Genomic DNA, 22,305 nt, shown 5'->3' with positions numbered 1-22,305 from the left:
CTCCGTGGTTATCAGGTGCCACACTAAGTATTTTGTTTGCTAATTAGTCATAAAGCAATAACTGGTCCCAGGTTTAGTCCCAACGTTCACTTGAAAGAGAACTCATTTGAACGACACATCACTATTTCACATTACACCCCTCCAACAGGGATCAGCGCTGTGGAGATGAGCAGCACTTTCCAGCCTCTCCCTGCTTTCTCTTAAGAGAGTGTGAAATGGAGGGGTTGCTTTTTGAAGTGGCCACTAAAAGCAGCGTCCGGGAGGGGTTGCAGGATGCTATTCTGAGCAGGATGAGACAGAGGCAAGACTTAGAGGAGAAAGAAGGGGGAGGGTGGTTGACTGAGGCATCATCACAAAGACCAAAAGGGAAACATATGTGTATGAATGTGCATGTGAGTGAGTGGGAGAAAGACAAAGATGACAGAGAGCTAAGAACTGGAGGGACAAGAGGGCTGCTGGAAGAGGAAGGGAGTGGGAGAGAGAAGGGTAGATGGAGGACAGAGCGAGGGAACAGAGGGATGGTTCACAGTAAAGAGCAACATAAGCACTTTTTTCCCACCACTTGAAAGCGCCCGAGAGGACTGAATGAAAAAGTTTTCTTCAATAGGGAATTCCCACCCAGTAACGTTACCCCATCTCTACATGCGATTCACATCCTCTGCATGAGTCTCTCCTAGAATGCCTGCAGCCCTGCTTAAGATATGTGATCAGAGGGGAGCAGATGGCTTGTTTCTGAATCCACGAGGCTATGCTTCCGGTAATGAGATAAAGATGTGATGCAGGCCAGTCCACAGAGGACTGGATATCTCTAACTAGATTTTTTTAAGGTCAGGACATGTAATTATCAGCTACAATGAGTACAGCAAGTTCCAGCATATAGCTATAGGAGACACTCTGTTAATTAGCACACCAGAGGCTGAAAAATGCTCTGTTTTTTTTTTCTTAGAGAGAGCAATGTCTTTGAGTGAGTCATTCAATATGAACTAGAAGGTTGCACCCACACTCTGTACACTTAGATAACTAAAGTCTTTTATGTTCTGTGGTACATTCCATCACTTAGTCTAACATGAAAGTTGATCGAGTGCTGTCAATATTCTGAACAAATGGCAGTGCCACTTGTGCTATTAAAACCAGAATCACTTTTATCTGCCATTAATTGCTATGGAAGGTTCAACTGTCTTTGATTTTGCCTATTACAGACGCTGCAAGCCTGATAAACAAGAGACAGTGCTGACGTATCAGTTTTTAAAAACTCAAAACTCAACATTTTGAACATTCTAACACCAGTCCATTAATAAATTAACTGGGGGCCACTTTGAAATATGAACAGCTACTCTTTGCACCAATACATATCCAATCTTTATGTATGTATCAACCTTCTGTTTGCATTTTGGTAGTCACAGCCCAGGACACTCTGCCCACACAGAAACGGAGCATCTGGCCACAACCATCAGGATTTTGTCAGTTGCATTCTGTTTGGTTATCCACATAGCCTTGTGCATGCTTGTATTTCCATGCAGCAGATTTTATCTGTCCAACAGGAAAAACTGATTGCAAGTACAACCCCTTTTCCAAAAACGTTGTGACTGAGATGCAAAAGGTAAATAATAATAGACTGCGATGGTGTAAACCCTATATTTAATTGCAAATATTACAATGATAACATATCAAATGTTGATGAAATAAGCAAGGCTGTAATAAGCAAGGCCTTCCCTGAAAAAGACGTCATCTGGATGGTAGCATATGTTGCCAAAACACGTACATATCATTCAGTATTAATGGTGCCTTCACAGATGTGCATGCCACCCATGCCATGTGCACTAATGCCCCCTCCCATTACATCACAGTGCATGCTCCCCATACTCATGCCCCCCATACCATCACGGTGCTGGTTTTTGAACTGTGCGCTCATAACGAGCCAGGTGGTCTTTAGCCCGGAGGACACAGCATCCATGTTTTCCAAAAATAATTTAAACTTTTGATTCTGAACACAGGACATTTTTCCACCAAGACTCTGCCTATCTTAAATGAGCTTGAGCCCAAAGAATGACACACAATGGTGCTAAAGATGCTGACAAATAAAGCAGCATTCATCTTATTGTTACAACCTACAAGTCATGTCATCTGAGATCAGGAAAATAATAAAATGGGTGGTGAGGTAGGGATAGTATTTCAGTTAGCTTTGGAATGCTTAGCCCATCTCAGTCTTTCAGAATGCACTGTGGTCACAACTGTTATGTGGATTTTATGAAATTCTGTGAATTTGGCACACATTTCACAGACTACATACTTAAAAAAGATGTCCAAAAGAATTCTTTGGGGTCATGCCATAGAATACCCACTTTGGTTTCTCTGAAAAAACCTTTCAATGGATGGTATTTTTTTTGAATGGCATGCTAGTGTAAAGAAGTTTCATGTAGATTCTGTACCAAGGATACAGCAGGTTCTATAAAAGGTTTAGTTTTCCTAGAACCATAAGTCCAAGCCAAGAACCACTTATGGAAATGTATTTTCAGGAGTGCAAGCTTTAGATAATCTCATTCATGCAGAACATAGATTAGAGGTAAATGAGGATGATCAATGCATTATACGAGTACCAAACGTTTAAATTAGACGTTTACCCTAAATACATATCTGGCTGTATTACGTAAATGCAGTGTGTCATTAGTATTCTTTTTAGCTTGGTAATTTATAGCCAGCAGTCAACATCGCCACACATAATCAAACTTTTTGTATGTTTTAATGTTCAGTCATACACTTGAGGTAGGGCAAGGAATATTGGCCTGATTTGAGAAACAATGAACAATATAAATGCTGAAATGAAATGAGAAACAGCTGTGAGAAGTGACTGATGGGCAAGGTTACAAACAAAACACAGGTGGACATGATGAGAGGGCAGAGCTGGAGCAATAAAGAGATGAGATGGAAGAGGGCGGGGCCTGACCAGGGAAGGAAACCTGAGGTTTGCTACAGGACATTGTAAGCTACTGTATGCTTCTTCACTTTGCAATTATGGCATACTTACACTGGAGTTAGTAGGTCAGGCTATAAATTGTTCTGAAGATTTCACTCAGATTCCATTTGAGTTGCTTTATGTGTCATAGTAATAGTACGGCAGTGACAGTGATGTGAGCGTGTAAATTATAAAATCTAGTGCAGCACATTCTTCACTTTAGATTAGACTCAAAGAAAGATGGGAGAGCGTTCGAATATCTTATTTTGGAGCTTATATAATAAAAGAATAAACAAATAAGCTCTTGGTAAAAGGGTGATCGTTTTCAGAGGATGTTAAAAATCCTCATATTTGAGGACCACCAGATGACTGCAGCCTCTTAGTGTCCATTATCCATATCTTGTTATGTCCTTGGAGTGGGCAGCTGCAAAGCCAAATTTGATCATGATAGAGGATGTTCATGATGATGATGACGTATTCAGTGATGAGTTTGTTGGACTGCACTAAGATGGGCTCAGTGACAACTGGCATAGAAAACCATGGAAATGATTATATCCCATGTGACAGTATTAAGAATGACGGTCTCCAGGAATTATTTTATACCAAAAAATGAGAACCACAGGACCAAATCGAGCATGGCCAGCAGAGATTGCGTGACCTGTAATACATTCAGTATATTTTGGATTTGCTACACGGGCTGTTCCAATGAAGATAGAGAGCTTGGTTACATCTGTATAGCTTAGCATGAGTATGAGACATAAGGCGGATGCTGCCTTGCATGACTTTTTCTGAGACTCCATATTTGCCCCTGTGGGACCAGGGTGTGGAATCTTCTGCAGGGAAGGAAATGTTTGCTTTTTCCTCAGTTTCAGTTGTTATTTGGTTCAGTGGCCTCAAATGGCTTCTTTGCTGCTTTGCTGTGATATAAATAAGGTTGTTAGGAGCCAAGGAGTTGGCCTCTGGAGACCAGAAGAATACACCTGCAGTACAAAACACTTCCCTGTTGACTCATCAGCTCTGTTTACTCATGGCTCCTTAGAGTACATGGTTTTTCTTCTGTAGTCTTGACTACAACAATGACTTAAAAGATCAATATCTGTCCTTTTACTTTTTGCCCTTATCAGGATAGGAAGACTCTCATAATGTTCATTTTGAGTAATGGAGATCGGTAAAATGTAGCATGGATGTTTTTGTGGTTAAAGTTTGAGAGAATTTGCTTTTAGTCATCTCATATTTTTTCTTACATAACAATGTTAGTGACTTATGTTGACAGCGACTGGACAGATATTTCTCAGGATTCACCCTAAAGGCTGTTTGTGCTATAGAAGTAACTTGTCTTCAACTTTTTTTTTTTAATTACCGAATTGTCACAGAATTCACACCTATATCATTTTAATGACTCTCCTGGTGGCCATAGTATAACACCATTTTGAAGCATGTATATAACTCTCAGCATGAGATAACCTGGTTAAGGTACAGCTTCCACACAGTGGGGTTAGTTGTAATCCCATAAGACAACTAAAATAAACAATAAACAATAAAAAGTCATTTCCCATCCAAATTCAATACAATCCATTTTTTGAAAGTTTTTATGCACAAATTATTCGAAGATCCCTAAGTCATGTTGGAAAGCTCATCAGTTAAACAACATAAAATTGTATTGAATTAATCATGTTAACATTGATTTACTGCACTTATTAGCAACTGTTATAGTTAGCCCCACAGTCTATTAGTTGTACAGTTGGTACTCAGGGTCACTGTTTGTAAACAGTAGGTGCTGAAAACAAAGTTTATGTTTTCATTTATAGCCGAGATGTGTAGGTTGCTTGTGTAAAAATGTACCAATCTTGCTCAAATAGTTCTAAAAATGATGAAGCAAAAACCAAAAAGTGTTACGGGGGTGCCCGCTCTCCCTTATACTGTTTTAACTTCCTCTCTGTGATGATATGAGCACTTAAATACATTTTGCCAAGTTGCATATTTACAGACTTGGGGAAGAAACACGCTCCAACTATTTGAACAGTAAACCCAGCGAAGCAGTTGCGTTGTGACGGATGAAAAAGGGTTTTCTTACAAGGGAAACAACTGGTACTCCTGTGCAGTCTCCACACAGTGCCTGCCTCCTGCCTCATCAGAGCCACATTTCTAGGTTATTATGCTGAGTAGTTTACCACAAAGGTTTTTGTTGTAGGCAAAACAGTCATCAGAGACATCCCACAATGCTCCAGTGGCCCAATAGCTGGGTAACGCTCGCTGTGCCTGCCCTATTCCTTATTCATCTGGGCTTTATTTCTCTTTCCTCTCGCTCAAAATGATAAATGGCACAAGGAATTTAATTAGAGCTAAGGGAGGAGAAGGGCCGGATGAATCTGCATGCGCGTGGCTCTCGCATACAAATCAAAGGCGGGAACTCGCACAGGACGCTAAAGCGCCGCCATAGCGTTTAGGCAGAGTGGTGTGATGTCTCTGTCAGGCATGGTGGCATTACCTCCCTCATTCTGATTTCTGCAGCTGAGGGAGCAGCCCAGTGCGCTGTGGGAAATCACTCATCTGTATGCAGGTCATTTTAGAGCATGACAGGAACTCGAGCAGAAAATGATTCCTTACAGGGCACAGTCCAGGCCACACCGTTTGCTGTAATGACTTATATTCCTGTAAGTCCTCCCCTGATTTAAAAATTAAATATGAAAATATTTCCCCAGTCAAAACAGAATTTAATAGATTTACAGCATATTATTGAATGGGACAGGAATTAGCTTTTATGGAGACAGGAAGCAGCAGCTAAATTGCATTAGAGTCATGTTCTATTTGTCTTCAGACTACTTAAAGCCCTAATGCTTGCTTTGAGAATATGCAGTGCAAATTAGAGACATCATTAACAAGACTGTGTTCTGTTCTAAGTAAGACAAAGCTAATTTAGACGTATATGATCTTTGTAGGCCAATTACAATAACTAATCACTGTAATATCCACAGCACGACCATTTTTAGACTATGTGAGATCCATGAGTGCCAGAAATGAAGAACTACTGATGGATCTCTGTGTACTCTGGGCAGAACAATTTGGATTAAATCAGAATCACAGTGAAAATGAAAACATAATGCTGGCAATAATCTCCCATACTTGAGTCAGGTGGCACAGTCAAGATGTAATTGTACAAAGAATTGAGCCTCATCATGACAAAAGCAACAGGGGTATGACTGAATTTCAAGCCTCTGTTGTATTTCGAACAAACTCATGGTCAGGGCAGCAAGTCGGAACGTTCCCTGAATTTGATACATCCACCTATCACAACACATTTGTCTGCAGGTTCCCACAGGGGTGAAGGGAACACCCATTGTGTTTTTATGTGTTATTTAGAACACAAGCTTCTCTAGTATGATCATACTATACACGGGGGGCCATGTACAGTGTGCATTCATTATATTATACACTTTATATAGTGATCTCAGAGGATTCAAGCAAAAACTCAAGTGTGGCAGATGGCTCAGTTTCAACAGCTTTAGTTTAGTTCAACAGATAAATAGGCAAAAAGGCAGGAATCTATGCCTATATATATATATATATATATATATATATATATATATATATATATATATATATATATATATATATATATATGCCAAAGCTGAAACAGAAGCTGTTGAAACCAAGCCACTGTATAAAGAGTCACTATATAAAGTGTAGAATATAATGAATGCATGTATGATCATACTAGAGAAGCTTGTGTTCTAAATAACACATAAAAACACAATGGGTGTTCCCTTCACCCCTATGGGAACCTGCAGACAAATGTGTTGTGATAGGTGGATGTATCAAATTCAGGGAACGTTCCGACTTGCTGCCCTGACCATAAGTTTGTTCAAAGCTGATATAACTACTACTTCAGTATACAGTATATGGCACTGAATCACGACGCAAGTTAGACATTATGATGTTCCGGACCTTTGCTTGAGGAAATTTTCTCTAACTGGACCTTCATGAATTTTAATTAAATGCCCCTGCTGTAGACCATCTGTTTCTCTGCATACTTTGTTAGCCCCCTTTTACCCTGTTCTTCAGTGGTCAGGACCGCCATGGACCCTCAGAGAGCAGGTACTATTTGGGTGGTGGATCATTCTCAGCACTGCAGTAACACTGACATGGTGGTGGTGTGTTAGTGTGTGTTGTGCTGGTATGAGTGGATCAGACACAGCAGTGCTGGAGTTTTTAAACACTGTGTCCACTCACTGTCCACTCTATTAGACCTCTATTAGACTCCTACCTTGTCAGTTCACCTTCTAGATGTAAAGTCAGAGACGATAGCTCATCTACTGCTGCACAGTTTGTGTTGGTCAACCTCTAGTCCTTCATCAGTGGTCACAGGATGCTGCCCACAGGACACTGTTGGCTGAATATTTTTGGCTGGTGGACTTTTTTCAGTCCAGCAGTGACACTGAGGTGTTTAAAAGGTCTTTCGAGCTTTTTGAGGTTTTTCAGATTGACACGTCATTTACAAAAATGGTCCTTTAAAGAACCATCCATTGAAAAGGTGGTTCTTCTATGGTATTGCTCCAAAGAACCCTGTATGTCACCTTTATTTTTGAGTGTGGGTGTACTATATGGCCAAAAGTATGTGGACACATGACCATCACACCTATATGAGCTTGTTGGATGTCCCATTCCAAAACCATGAGCATTAATAATTAATAATTATCCTTCCTCTACCACAATTTTCTATTGACATGATCCATTTTAGTAGGTAGTGTTCTTCTGGCATCTGCCAAACCCAGAATTGTCCATCAGACTGCCAGGTTGAAGCCATCAGACTGAAGTGTGAAGTGGCAAGCTTTACACCACTCCAGACGAGATTAGGCTTGTGATAACAATCTTAGGCTTGTGTGCAGCTTCTCAGCCATGGAAATCCATTTAATGAAGCTCCTGATGCACAGTTCTTCACACAGTGCTTCCAGAGGGAGTTTGGAGCTCTGTCATGAGTGATACAACAGAAAATAAGTGATTTTTAAGCTCCACACACTTCAGCGCTAAACAGCCCCCTCTGTGAATTTGCATGGTCTACCACTTTGTGGCTGAGCTGCTGTTGCTCCTTCCATTTCACAATAATAGCACTTACAGTTGACCGAGGCAGATCTAGCGGGGCAGAAATTTCACTAACTGACTTGTGGTAAAGCTTGCATCCTATGACAGTCACTGAGCTCTTTAGAATGGCCCACTCTACTGCCATTGTTTGTCTATGTGCTTGATTTTATACACCTGTTATCAAAGGGTGTGGCTGAAACACCTGAACTCAATATTTAGGAAGGGTGTCCACATACTTTTGGCCATATAATGTACCTTTTTTGTCTGTCAGTCAACTTGGTTTAAAACATGATGTTCTACTTCTTTAGCATCTGGAAATTGATAGAAATCTGACCAGAGCAGCAGATTAAACTGAGCCTCTTTTCAATGACCCAAAATTAGCCTAGACCAACTCTTGCTCAGTTTTCTTGATAAATCTCATTAATGGGCACTGTCCCTAACAAATAGATCATTGTCTGTCTCATCCTATTAGTCTGACCAAGTAAGTCACTGCATGGATGTTGAGTAAAGAGTTAATTGTGAGCCTGTATGGCTGGCCTCTATTTTGAGGGAGAACTCCAAAAGCAAATTAATAAGACAGATTGATTAATAGCTGTGACAGTCTGAGGCAATTGAACAGTGCACGCTGACTTTTTTCCACCAAGCATGGTATCTGGGTTGGCATAGAAAACCTCTCCTGAATCAAGAAAATTAACATTATGTTGTACTATAATCTAATTCAAAGTGCTAATATGGAATCTGACTTGGCATAGATAGAAGAAGATTCAGTCAAGTGTCGTCATTAATTATCTTTCCTTTTTTAAAATAGTTCATGGTTCCTGGCTTCTAAATGGCTTATTGGTTGCTCTCCAGTATGACACCATCTGGCCATTATTGTTTTTCCCAGATGTGTATAGTGTACCTTATGTTAGTTATGTTTATCTTGTCATCGAACACATTTTCTCTCGGGGATTAGGCCTAAGGTGATGTTCTGAACTCCCTTGGGTTCCCAGCACGAAAGGTCACAATTATGGCCCTATGGCGTTCTGCCCATTGACTTGCTAAATGAGAGTGGTATTACAATGAGGGGACCTACTGTTGTGGAAAGTTCGCAAAAGGTCAAATGACTGTCAGTGGTGTTAGAAAGTGGGGCAGGTATGTGACACCCACCATTAATTATGAACTTGGCTGGGGAAATTCAAGAGTGCATTAGAAGAGGAGCATTAACTATATAACTATATAACAGAGTGTCTTTCTACCTTTGAATAGTTGCTCTTTAGTATTATTGAAACAACAACTAATTGGTTAAACATTTCAGAAAAAAAAATGTACTATTACTGTAGATTTCTTTATCTGAAGGTCAAACAATAAATTTACCCTAATATGTAAAAGCAGCCCTCAGAATGGGCAGTGCAGATGGCCTAATTAATATAAAATATTGTCAACTCAGTGAGTTAGCAGTGGTAATAAGGGCCTGTGTCAGATCCATATGAAGGCTCATGGTAACTGTTGGTGAACTTTTAGCTCATGTGCAAATCACTTATCAAAACTGCTGAACGTCCATGTTACAACTTTAGGGGACTGTACACTTAAAGGCCACTGGGATGAAACTGTTGAAATGAATTAGTAGGACTTTTGTGGGGTTGCACTTAGACTTCAAAGCTGAGAAAGATAATGAGGCCATTAGTTCTTCTACCTCACATCACTCAACAGTTTTACTCTAGCACATGCACACATTTTAATCGGGCCGTTCCCATCGTAAGTTTATGATCATCACTGTGTTTGAAATGGAAATTCATTCTGGGCTATTTATGCATCATTTCACATGCAGTGACTCTTTAACTTCAGAGAGCAGCACAATGAATAAAAGGTCCTGGGTCAAAACTTCAGCATGTAGGCTTCTGCAATTAGAGATTATTTTTATACTCTGATGACATTACATCTCTAATGACTTTGAGAGATGTGAAGGAAGACAGTTATCGGTTAGCACATGTACATGGGTGTTCATATACAAATTTGAACACCCCCAGTCAAATGACATTTCATTGATTTTCTGAGTGAAAATAAGTGAACCCATCCCCTACAGGGAACAAACTCAAATATTTTTCTGCTAATTTTAGTGCACCTTTTCTATTTATTTGCTGACTTAAAAGACATTAAATATAAAATGTGTCATAAATTTTGAATAGGCCACATTTTATATTTTTATGTTGAATAAACACTAATTGTGCATGAAAATATGCAGAAGTGCCTCCATCTCTAGAGAATATGTACTTATTTTCATTTACATCAATAAAACATAATTTGAGGGGTGCCCAGATTTTGCATACAACTATAGATGGAGCTGCATCATGTTCATGTAACTCCTGGCCATTTTTCAAATAGTAATGCTTTTATGGCTGACGTTGTTATATAAAATAACTACAGCAGTTTTCCATTAAATTTTGATTCATTTTATTCAATTTTCCATTCAAATTTGAAGCGAATTTCTGAAAAGTTGGTGTAAGAAAATACAAATTAATGACTGTGGTTCGATTCCTGACCAGGTGACCAGGGTGCTTTCTGTGTGTATGCATGTATGCATGATCTCCCCGTGTCAGTGTGGGTTTCCTCTGGGTACTCCAGTTTCCTCCCAAAGACATGCAATCAGGCCGATTGGACATGCTAAATGACACCTTTGTGTGAATTTGTGTGTGACTGTATGTGTCTGCCCTGCGATGGACTGGCGACCTGTCCAGGGTGTTTCCTGCCTTCTGCATAACGACTGCTGGGATAGACTCCAGCATCCCCCGTGACCCAGAACGATAAGCGGCTTAGATAATGTGTGTGTGTGTGTGTGTGTGTGTGTGTGTGTGTGTGTGACTTTTTCCATCAACTATTCTTACACACAAATTCCTGTGAATGTGAGATGCTCGAGCTGTACAGCACAAGAAGAGAGTCTCAGTATTTGAACTTTATTAGCTCTCAGTAAAGCAGTTTTGACAGCCCTTTGTTAACTGTACATCGCTACTGCCCTAACAGTTCAGAGATGCTGAGTAGAGTGGGCAGTGGCCAATTTAATTAAGGACTGAAGTCATAGTCCGGCTACACCATCACCCACTGTATCCCAGGGATAGTCAGTCCAGACGTAGTGCTGATGGCTGTTTCAATTCACATACAATCATACTAAATAGTAGGTTCAAAACAGTAATGGTGCCATTGGTCTTGTACTAATTTCACGTACTATTCAGTACTTAGTATGGTTTATGTGGTTTGAGACGCAGATGATAATTTTCTTCAGCTACTGTGTTTGTCAGGTGGCATGGAAATGTGACTTTCATTCCCAGTACAACATCACTTATTCAAAAAATCTGTTTTCATCACTGTTTTTCGAATTTCTCTATTATCAATTAACTTTTCCACTTAAAGTGTAAAAACTTATTTGCAATACAGCATAGTAACTTCCATTGCTGCTGACCAGTATACCAGCATCCGAAACACAACGTATTATCGCTGTCTCATTTTTTTACTTTTCTGTTCTTTGAACAAAGCAGCTGTCCATCACATCATGTGAAAATTTCATGATGAATAGAGCAATAGAAATGCTCCAAAATTTCTTGGAATAAAACCTCTTTACCTTAACTTAAAATGACAGCAAAGAACATTGTTGCCCTCTCCTTTAAACTTACCATTTTGGAGATACTTGTTTTTCTTTGGACAGCGATGATATGCTGGTTTTGCTGGTGATCAGCTATGCTGTTTTTTTTCTAGCATGCTAATCTTGTGAAGTATGAATAGTTTCTGATGTAAATCGGTGAATCAACTTCAAAACAACGCTTTCTTTTAATAAAATCAAAAATACTACAGCAACATCACACTGTACGCTCATTTATTAAGCAGGTGCTGAGCATTTAGTAAACCATGTTTTTTTATTTGTTCCCTTTGAGTTGCTGATTAAAAGTAAACATAATAAAGCTAGACTAGAGTGGTCTGTCTGCAACACCAGAAAGCTTTGCCTTGATTAGAAACCCCCTGCCTGCCTGGAGCCCAGAGTCAAATGTCTTGCATGTTTTCTATCATTTGAATTAAATGGACTCGTGCTCTATACGGCTTCTGAAAAGTAGCCTCCAGTAAAGCTTTCTGTGCTCCAAAAGCAAACTATAAGATATAGGGAATAAATAATATAAGCATCAGATGTTTCCCTCCATTTTTACCACAAGAGAGCTAGATGTGACTAAATATTAGAGCTAGTCTACAGGTTGGCCTGTAAATCTGAAGGCCAGGGCCCATGCATTATTTAGCTGCACTCAGGACTTGCCCAGCAACCCTGGGGGACATCATATGAAAAGCATCAGGTCCTAATAACACATTTTGTAAGTGCCTCAGCAGACACATGCCGCTGCCTCTGTGAAATGGTCACAGTGGTTTAGAGAGTGCAGGCAGTGAAATGGCTTGAAAGCTGAGGGGAAAACACCGGCTGTTTCAGTGTCTGTTAGCCGGGTCACTTCTCAGGGTCTTCCCTGCCGGCCCACGCGCTGCCGGGAGCCTCATAATCCTCATTAAAGCAACTCAAAGCTGATTCTGACCTGCATCCAAGCCCAAGCGTGTTTGGCAGGACACCATGGCTGAATGAATGCTGAATGATGCCTCCCTGCATTAATGAAAATGCTGATTCTCTGAAACGAGAGGTTTGAGCTTAGAGGGTGAGGCTGTGTACTGGCACTCAAGAGGACTATACCATAAAAGTGGAAAAGAAAAGCATGAACTGAGGTTGAGGTAGTTAAAACACATCTCTATATGTCTCCTTGGGGAAGTTGCTAAGCACAAAATAACAATCCTTTTTATTTGGAGTGTAATTCAGAGCCGGCGTTTCGGAGTGGTATTAGTTCTATATTCCGTTTTCTTTCTCGAATGTTATTCTTGGAACAACCAAAACAAATGCTAAGACACTCAGGGGGAGATGTGTTTTGAAAACCATTAAGCTGTTAATGATGAGACAAGTCATCTCAGGCTTATTGCTCTGTTTAACTCATGTTTGCTCTTCTTTCTGTTCTTTGTTTTGCAGGAGTACCAGATTGACATCATTTTTGCCCAGACATGGACAGACAGTCGACTAAGATATAACAGCACGATGAAAATATTAACTTTGAACAGCAATATGGTTGGACTCATTTGGCTACCTGACACAATCTTCAGAAACTCCAAAAATGCAGACTCGCATTGGATTACTACACCCAACCAGCTCCTCAGAATATGGAATGATGGGAAAATACTTTATACACTAAGGTAAGTTGGTCTTTTTCCTATGATTTTTAACTGTGAGTGCATTTACATGCACTCAATGATCTGATCATTATCAAATTTCTGCAGTTATCTGATTATTCAAATGGTCATGTAAACAGCATACTCCAATTTCTTAGAGCGGAGTAAGGTCTAGAAATCCGATTAAGAAATCTGAGCTGGATTTTAGCTCAGTAATCAGATTTCTCAGTGCATGTAAACTTCTCAGATTCTCAGTCTGCGCATGTGCGAAACAGATCGCAGTACCGGAAATAAGCAAGCAGTGCTGCCGCGAGATGGCAGCAAAACACTTTTGGAATGACCAAACACGTTTGACGAAATTAAGAATTTAAATATTCTTCATCTTCTTGATGATGTATGTTCATTTTTTCAGGTAAAGTGGCACAATGTTTTTTTTTTTTTTTTTTTAAAAAGCCGCGGCATGAAGTCTGAGTTTCACATTACGTTTACGTCACATCTTCTTCTGTGAGTTTATTGGCTGGTTGCAAAGCAGAAATCTGATTACTGCCTGTATCAAGTAGACCGGGAGTTTCCCCATGATCTGATTACTCAAGTGCATGTAAACGCATTGATCGGATTACTGACAAAATCAGATTTTCTGCAGTTATCGGATTATTAAGTGCATGCAAACACACTCTGTGACTCTTTGTTTGTGGAACAGAAATCAAGTGCGACATTCCTGCATACCAGTATATATTTAAATAGGATATCTTTGTTGCTAAAAGCCTCCGTACATTTTACTGTGTATTTTAATACAAAGGTCTTAGTGAAGCACTGAACATGAGTTAAAATTAGACCTGTCTAACAGTTCAGGACTACAAACAAGTCTTCAAACTCCTGTAGAGTGACTGTCATGAACAGTAATTACAGCAGAGATGTCAGTATTGCTGATGGTGTCCTTCAAAACTCTGGATTAAAGGTCTGGCCCTTCAAATATTTGAAGCATTTAATTCGGCACATTTTATGCAAAAGCCAAATTCCTCTGGGACTGAGCTTTTTGGATCCACAACAATTCCAGCAAAGATCAACAAAAACTGCCATCATGTTTTCAGGATATTTCTGGCTTTCAGCAGTCAGCTTGTAGTTCTGTCTCCAGCTTTGAAGCGCCACTTCCTCACTGGCCTCAGCTTGATGTAAACCTCAGGGTGTGTGATGTTGAGGGACGATGGCACTCAATCATCTCCCGCCGGCCCAGTTCAGACCAGTGCTTAGTCTTTGTGACAGAGCCATTCGATACAAACCCAGGCAAGGTCTGGCCAAAATGGGGACACGAAGCTGCAGAAATTGGATTCAATGTCTAATAGCATTTGTCAGGCCCCTGCAAACGCGGCTACAAACAAACTCTTTGATATAGTGTACAGGCAGGGACAATACTAGGGCTCAGCGGGCAATCTTTCTGGGGGGTAAATTGAACTTGTGAGCCATCGCTCAAGACCACAAATTCTCCAACAATTTGCATAGGGCACTAGTTTTCATATTCATAAAGTTTCATTTTGCACTGCAGTTTGAATGATAGCATGAGCAATATCATGAACTGATATGTAAATAGCAGCATTTAAGTTAGTTTGCTACAAAGCATTGTCTTACTTACAATATATACCAGTGATCCTTAATCAGGGACGAACTGGGACTGTTCAAGCTAGGCCTTCATTTTGGGCCGGAAATGTCAAAGCCTACCTGTACAATAATGCTCATTTCTGCTAGTATGTTAGCTCAACATCTGCTTATTTCTAATAGTATGTTAGCACTAAGCTAATGCTGTTGCACATTGACATTTATTTTGTCCGTTCTAGATTAAACATGGACAGTTGAAGGTTAATGGACATGGGTATTTACCTTGTTTGTAGCAGGTTTACAGTAACTCTTTAAGTAAACAGTCCTGCTTTCACTGTTCTATATTTCCAAAAGCTGACAGAAACCTGGGACACATATTCACATTACTGATGTGTCTATGGCTTCCAGAAGGCCTAGAGTAATATCTTTTCTCATGAAATTGGTTCCACCCATTGTAAGTCAAAACGTGACTGGTTAATTTCATTGCCACTTTCTAATTATGTTGGTTGTCTATTGTGTGATGCCTTCTGTCCAGCTTTTAAAGGCCTAACCAATTGGAGAGCTTACTTGTTTGTAGTTAGCAAAAAGTCTACAATTTTCCATTTGGCCTTTAGAACAATGAAATAAGACACTTACTACAGCATTTGCAGAGATTAAATACAACAAACATGCTATTATATACAAATCAACAATAAATAGTGATACATATTTTTTTTAGTTCCCAGAAATCTCTCAATGTCTAGAAGACCATGAGAGTCCCCCAGTGTTCACAAGTTGGCCCCTGAGATATATGCTCATCATTCTCACTGAACAAGATCAAAAATTAAGGTATTCTTTTTGATTAAATTATTATTTTTTAAATCAACAAATAATTTCATATTTTGCCAACAAATTATGGAATCCAAAACTTAATTGCACTTGCCATTAAAGAGATAGCTTGCCATTTTATGTGTGGCGTCCGTGAGATCCCAGAAGCTTAACCCCTTAAATGGCCAGAGCCAACAGGCAGGCCCAAAGGTTTATTACACACTTCTATAACCTAAGAATAGCTCAGCCTGTTTGCATTGACACCCCTGTAGTTACTGAATAATAAGCCTTAGTATGTAATAAGCCTGGGATTTAAAGGGGTTAAAGCTTTAGAATCAGCCAGAAAATTGTCACTAGTCTGGTTATTCATAACAATCTTCACAAACAGTCAATAGTGCTAAGTAAAATAATGTGCCATTAGGCCAAGCACAGTGCAGAAAGCAATAGCATTAGCAATATATGCTCATAAAAAAAGCAGTGTTCAACAAGGCCACTATAAAAAATATTACACAGTCCACTGGAATAGACTGCATATATTTACTTTTTTCATTTCTGATTGTTCTACACTGTACAAAAATGGAAAAAATTGTCATGCTTATCCAAAATCCTGTTTGGCCTCCTGTTATCCTCACGTTGAGTATCATTTCTGCAGTGAGAGAATATGCTAACACCATTGTAGACACTCCTAATGAGAGCAGATGTGATGTGAGTTTAAACACCTCATGGCTCTTCTCCTCATACAAAAGCAAATAAATAAATAAATGTAAACATAATGAAGGCTGGTCTGCCTGCAATACCAGAAGGTTCTGCCTTGCTTAGAAAACCCATGCCTGCCAGGAGCCCACAGTCAAATGGCATGCGTGTTTGCTTCCCCTGATGCTAAAGAGCTCCCTCCTTGTCTTGGACTGAAGGCTAATTAGTACTGCTCAGTCCAAGCCACACCACCCAAGCCCCAGGCAGCCAGTTCACTGCAGCAAGAAAGAGGGCATAACATACTCGGCCCTATTCGCACAGGTTGCAGCCCAGTCTGAAATGTCAAACGCAGGATTAAGGCTTTGGTTTGACAAGAAGTCGTTTTTGTGTACACGTCTCATCTCTTGAGGAGAATCCTGCTTCCATTCTGTGCGTAAGACCGGACGGGCTCTTGCTCCACTTTCGCAAATACAGGTCACAGTGTGCAAAGAAGTGGATTCTGATGAGTGGATACTCACTGAACCCAGTGCTGCCCTAGTTATAAGAATAGGGACATCCAGATGCACTGTTGAGTTACCTGCCACGTCCCTCTCACTCTTCCACATCAGAAACCCACTGCCCTGTGAGATTAGGGCTTTGTTCCAGCACAGTTCAAAAGACGATGGCATTTTAGATTCTAAAACAGTCAAAAGTTGAAAGTACTGCTGAATTCTTACAGTGTCATTTATTTTAGCTTAACTGTAGTGACTTTACCAAAACTTTTGTGAAAAGTGCTTGATATTTTGGTGTTATAAAGAAAAATGAGAGGTTCAGTGCATCGATATAATGCCTTTGATAAAATGATTTCACTTTTTAAACATTTTAGGCATTTCTTGACTGTTTGCACAATTCTAAGAAAGTCCAGCCTCCCACAGTTATTGCTGCTACTACTGTCCAACTTTCAGCTCAGCCTACATGGTAGAATCTGCAACACTTGTGCTAACAGACTAAAATGTTTAGTAGTAGAACATTGAGAAGCACGCAGGAGTACTTTTTAAACATTTTTCATTAAAAAAAAAACAGCTTTGCTAGATGTTGAGTGCAGACACACATGCTTGAGAGCTGACAAAATATGAATGTAGCCTAGGCCAATTAAAAGCAAACAAAAATTGGATTCTGGAAACCAAATTTACATCAGACTAATGGAACTGTTTAGCTACTAGACGTTTTTATGTTTAATGTGGAGGAGGTTTTTAGCTTTAGATAAGGTTTACACTGAGCTCTGAATTCAGTCTTCCATAGTTTGCTCCAAAACCTTTTCATATTTAGGAATGGAGTAAAAACAGCACCACCCTCCAAATGATCAGAATAGCATGTGAGGCATTGTACTTTCGTCAGTAACACATTTCAACCATTTCTTAGCAAAATAATTCTCACTTAATTACTGCCACTACCATTCTCACTGCAGGTTTGTTCTGAGGATTTTGATGAAGGAATGAATGTTTAGAGACATCTAAAAGAGGCATCAGTCATAATTTAGCAATGGTCAATTGAAACCCAGTGCCCAGTGGTTAAAAACGCCCCTAATTTGATCAATAAACAAAAACATTTATTTATGATTTAAATTTGCCTACATTCATTTTGTCAGGTCTTCTTTGTGCTGCAGATGTTACCAGGTAGCCTGAGCTGAGAATTCAACGGAGGTAGCAACAGCAAGTAAGAGAGGTGGGAAGTTTGCAAACAACCAATTCTGCAGTAATACTGAAAACTGTGACCATTTTGGTCACTATAGTGAACTGTGCCTTCCTTAGAGATTGTCTATAAATAATCAAATAGTGGTTGTGCAGCAAATTGACATCCATTCACCCATCTTGATTCACAGTGCTGGTGTGTAATGATGAGGTAATTTCTTCTACAAAGAAGTGCTCCTGGATCAATATCCCTTTGTTGTTTTTGAAACAACATTCCTATTAACTGCGATCTGATGTCATCAGTGTATATCTGCTACTCCTCCCTGAGCCACCTGAGTGCCCCATTAGTTTCAGCATTTTCATTTTCTAAAACTAAATTGGCAAATAATAAACAGGCTACCTCACCCAACTCATAAGAGAAACATGAAAAACATAAGGTGCTGAATACAAAAGAGTTTAAAAGTAGAAAAAGGCCAGACAGTATAACTGAGTATTTATTAAATTCTCAGTCCACCCATTTTCATGATTTTCTTCTAAATATTTGCTATAGTTTCTGTAATGTTTTTATTATGAACTGGCAGAGAAAGAATACTGCTGGCCTTTTCTGTTAAGAAATTTTTGAAATTACTTTTTAAAGACATTTTCTGCTGTTTGATTTGAGTTGGGTGGGACTACATTTGTGAAAGTACGTCAGAGTGCCAACCGGAGTTAGCATCAGCTGGTCCAAGTCCCAGCCAAAACCCTCAGCAAGTAGGTTATGTAAGCTGTTCTAAATATGTTAACAGTGCTTGTTATGAAGGTTTATTTTGCTGTTGTTTAAAGTGTAGCTAGATGCTGCTTCCTATTTGCGTTAGCCACCTGCTGCAGGATCCTCCTTCATTTATGAGAGTGCAATAGACAGCTAGCGATCCACTAGCTAGCTTCATATTACGTTAGCTACCCCATTAACACCCAAGGCTCACAGTATTTCCTCACAACTGTGGTGCACAATAAGGCACATGAGGAATTTCTCAACTGTGTCTGCAAATATGACAGTTCTGACTCATAACGAGAGCTTGTGTGGCCTCTGTTTCAGAAGCAGGACCAGCAGTTGGCTAGCTCTAGGTTATTGATATAATGTTGGTGCTGGGCGTTTAAATATCAGACGCAATATCACCAAGATCTGTCCATTCAGAGGCATTCAGAGACCACTGAAGAAGAGCAAAGTGATCTGTTCTCTTGAATACAGTACATGTAAATCCTTATTCTGTGGCATATCTTTACTATAAAACAAAATTTTAAACATGTGAAACCGTGTTGACAGGGGCTTTAAGCTCACAGACAAAAGCACAGATGCGTTTTTGCTAATGACATAGTAGCCACCATCTCACTTAATAGTATTACTAATTACATTAACTTATTTCTGAAAATTATTTGATTTATATTGTACATGATAACTGGTCTTGCTGGTAATTGTGGCTTGTTTTCAGTTGGGTGGGTTTATGTAATTAGTAGTACTATTTAGTAGGATGGTGGCCACAATGTCACAAGCATGCTGAGAAACATTTATAAAAGTAAGCAAAATCATTCATTTGTTAAAAAAAATAAACATTGGCTATATTAGATGTAAAGCCTTAATAAACACTCTTAGTAGATTGTATGTGTAGCTATCTAATGTTAGCTGAGCCATTTCCAGTCCAAGTCCCTCCAAAACATAAGGTAAAGCATTCAACAGAATTCTTGATGATTTCGTCATTCTTTTAAATGAGAACTCCTTAGCACTGCAGTAATGATTCAGGAGCATGTCTGATTATAGTGGAGTCACCTGCTACATTGGGAACTGTTGATGCCTCTTTTGAAGGCAAGCTGAGCCAAAGCCTCCTGCTGCTTTGGGCGAAAGCGAAAATAAAAATAAAGTACTGCTTAAGGAACACTCAAAGTTGCCTAAAGCCTAAGCAGCGCCACAAATTGCTCTCTGTTTCCTCTCTGCAAGGTTAGCACCAGCTCCACTGTCAGACATAGCCCAAGTCGGGCAGACATCACAAGCCAGACACTGACAGAGGTCTGTGTTAAACCCTGCTGTCAAAGGCATCTGAAATTCAAAAGACAGACAATTGCATTTCAAACCGCGCTCTGCAGGTGCAGGATGTATTTTGGGAAGATTGCAGCTTGGTTAATTCGTCTCTCGCAGTAGCAGGCCTTTCTGTGCGTTGCTGAGCTGCCTGAAGAGCAGACGATACAGAGTCTGTATTTGAACAAGGAGAGATTTCACAGGCCAGTGGAGGGACTCCATCGCACCGTCTCCAACGCTCCGTGAAGCATTTCCTTGGCAACAGGACAAGCAGTGCGGTCGCTAAGAGGCAAACGCCGTGGGCGAAGCCAATCTGGAACAAAGGCTAACTAGCGGCTCCCATATGGAGCTCTATTGATTATCAATATTCAAGTACGCAGCAGATTTGGGGCAGTGATATTTGGTTATTATGATAAAAGAGTGAGGGTGGGGGGAAGACAATAAAATGTCACTCTCCATATTAATTGCAGTCACTTGTGGCTGTAGTAAACCGAAGTAAACAATGGTGGCATTTTGGGCCCTGCAAGATTTCTCGGATCCAGCAGAGCAGGGAGGCGTGCGTCCAGGTCTAAGCTCAGGAATGAGGTTAATGCGATTTACCACACCTCTCTATAACACCTAATAAGTGTTGTCAAGCCATTTATTTACTGTCATGGTTATATTTATCATCGCAGCTTCTCTGTAACACATTAGCTTTGGGACAGCAAACCAATTTTCGACTGAGTCACGTATGGTGAAGAGGCCAGCTGCTTTTCTAACCCTGGATAAAATATAAACAGCAAAGGATTTGGAAGTTATTTTAAATATGTACACTGCAGATGTTGTTTTTTTAAGGAGGATGAATCTTCTTCTTTAAGTACATTCAATAAATCAGGTCAATGATATTTCACTAAGCCCAAGGGATAAAATTAGCCATAGAAACTGCAAAGAAAGTTTGCTGCAAGAAAATGCCTGAAAATGCTGCCCATGCATTCAATGTAGCCCAAGGTAGATGCATTAATTTGGCAATAATTGCTTCTATTCTGCTTTAATAATATCTTATAAAAGTGAGCAGAACTGCATTGAATAGCATTAGCCATGCATGCAAGCACTTCAGGCAGACGGCTCAGGCTTCATGTGAAAAACCTGAATGCACTGAGGCAAATTTGCTTTAATATAACAATGTGCCTGTGGATTTGAGCGAAATCTCTTCGGTGCTTCATGCATGCTCAGTGATGTAGGCGTAGTGTTGGACAACACTTGTGAGAAGTTTATGCTTCCATGTCTAATGCAGCAGGATCAACAACTGCATCTTTCAGTCTCTGCCACTGTCAGAATCATACACTGAAGTACAGATCCACCAGCAAATCGCAGCAAACAAGGCAATAACACTGACATTTAGATCATAATCACGCTAATTATCACTGCTTGTCTTTACACTGTATCAGCTCATTAATCTGTTGTCGACACACATATTTTCTTACAGTTTTGTCAGTTGCTTAAACACATTTGTAACATGTTATCTAATTATTTAAACATGCATTAAAAAAGCCCATAATAATAATTTTCTGCACCGAATACTTTCTTTTTGATTAGCTGGGAACCTTGTTTCACTGACCACTTTTGTTTTTAATCACATGTAAAGAAATTTTTACTTTTGTTTGGAGCATTTTGGAAGCAAAAATGTGTTATTGTGCAAATTGATGCTTTGGGATTAGACCTTTTGCTTTTTGCTTTTTGCTTTGGGATTATAAATGTTTGTTTCTGGAAGTTCATTGTAAAGAATATAACATTATAACAGACCGTATAACTAATATAACAGACTTGTGAGACTTATAAGATCAAAACTTTGTACGTGCTGTTATTGTTTTAGTTCATTTCTGTTTGCAAATTTAGCCTCAAACTGCATGACTTTTAGTACACAAGAAGTAGTGCGACACAAAACGTTCCTGCCATGCTTTTGTCTTTACTCTAGTCGCGAGGTAAAATTCCATAAAAGTATATTGGACGTGCTTCTAGTGGCATGTAGCGTGTAGCAAGTGGCAAAAACAGACTCAAAATCTGAAAAAAAGCATTTTGTGTGTGTGTGATATCTGCGACGTGCATGGATGTTTGCTGTACTTAAATAGTTACATTGCAAACATTTCAAGCACTGTGAATAAGCTGGTTAACTTAAAAATGCTGTTTGACTAAATTACGTATATTATCTGAGCTATATCTGATAAATAAAATATCTAACCTATAGCTTTGTTCTAAAGGAT

The 22,305-nt window shown here is 39.6% G+C and overlaps 1 protein-coding gene across 2 annotated transcripts in view; it reads left to right on the top strand.

The window, feature by feature from the left end:
* LOC118808231 (gamma-aminobutyric acid receptor subunit gamma-3) overlaps window positions 1–22,305 on the top strand; it is a 157,143-nt gene that overhangs the window by 96,045 nt on the left and 38,793 nt on the right. For both annotated transcript variants that reach the window (XM_036570735.1, XM_036570736.1), the window contains exon 5: window positions 13,056–13,276. In XM_036570735.1, the coding sequence (XP_036426628.1) occupies window positions 13,056–13,276 (221 nt within the window). The remainder of the gene's footprint in view (window positions 1–13,055; window positions 13,277–22,305) is intronic.

The sequence above is a fragment of the Colossoma macropomum genome, unplaced genomic scaffold (assembly GCF_904425465.1).
Source record: "Colossoma macropomum unplaced genomic scaffold, Colossoma_macropomum, whole genome shotgun sequence".
NCBI classification, from domain to species: domain Eukaryota; kingdom Metazoa; phylum Chordata; class Actinopteri; order Characiformes; family Serrasalmidae; genus Colossoma; species Colossoma macropomum.
The sequence above is the reverse complement of the archived record's forward strand: the minus strand, read 5'-3'. Positions and strand labels throughout refer to the sequence as shown.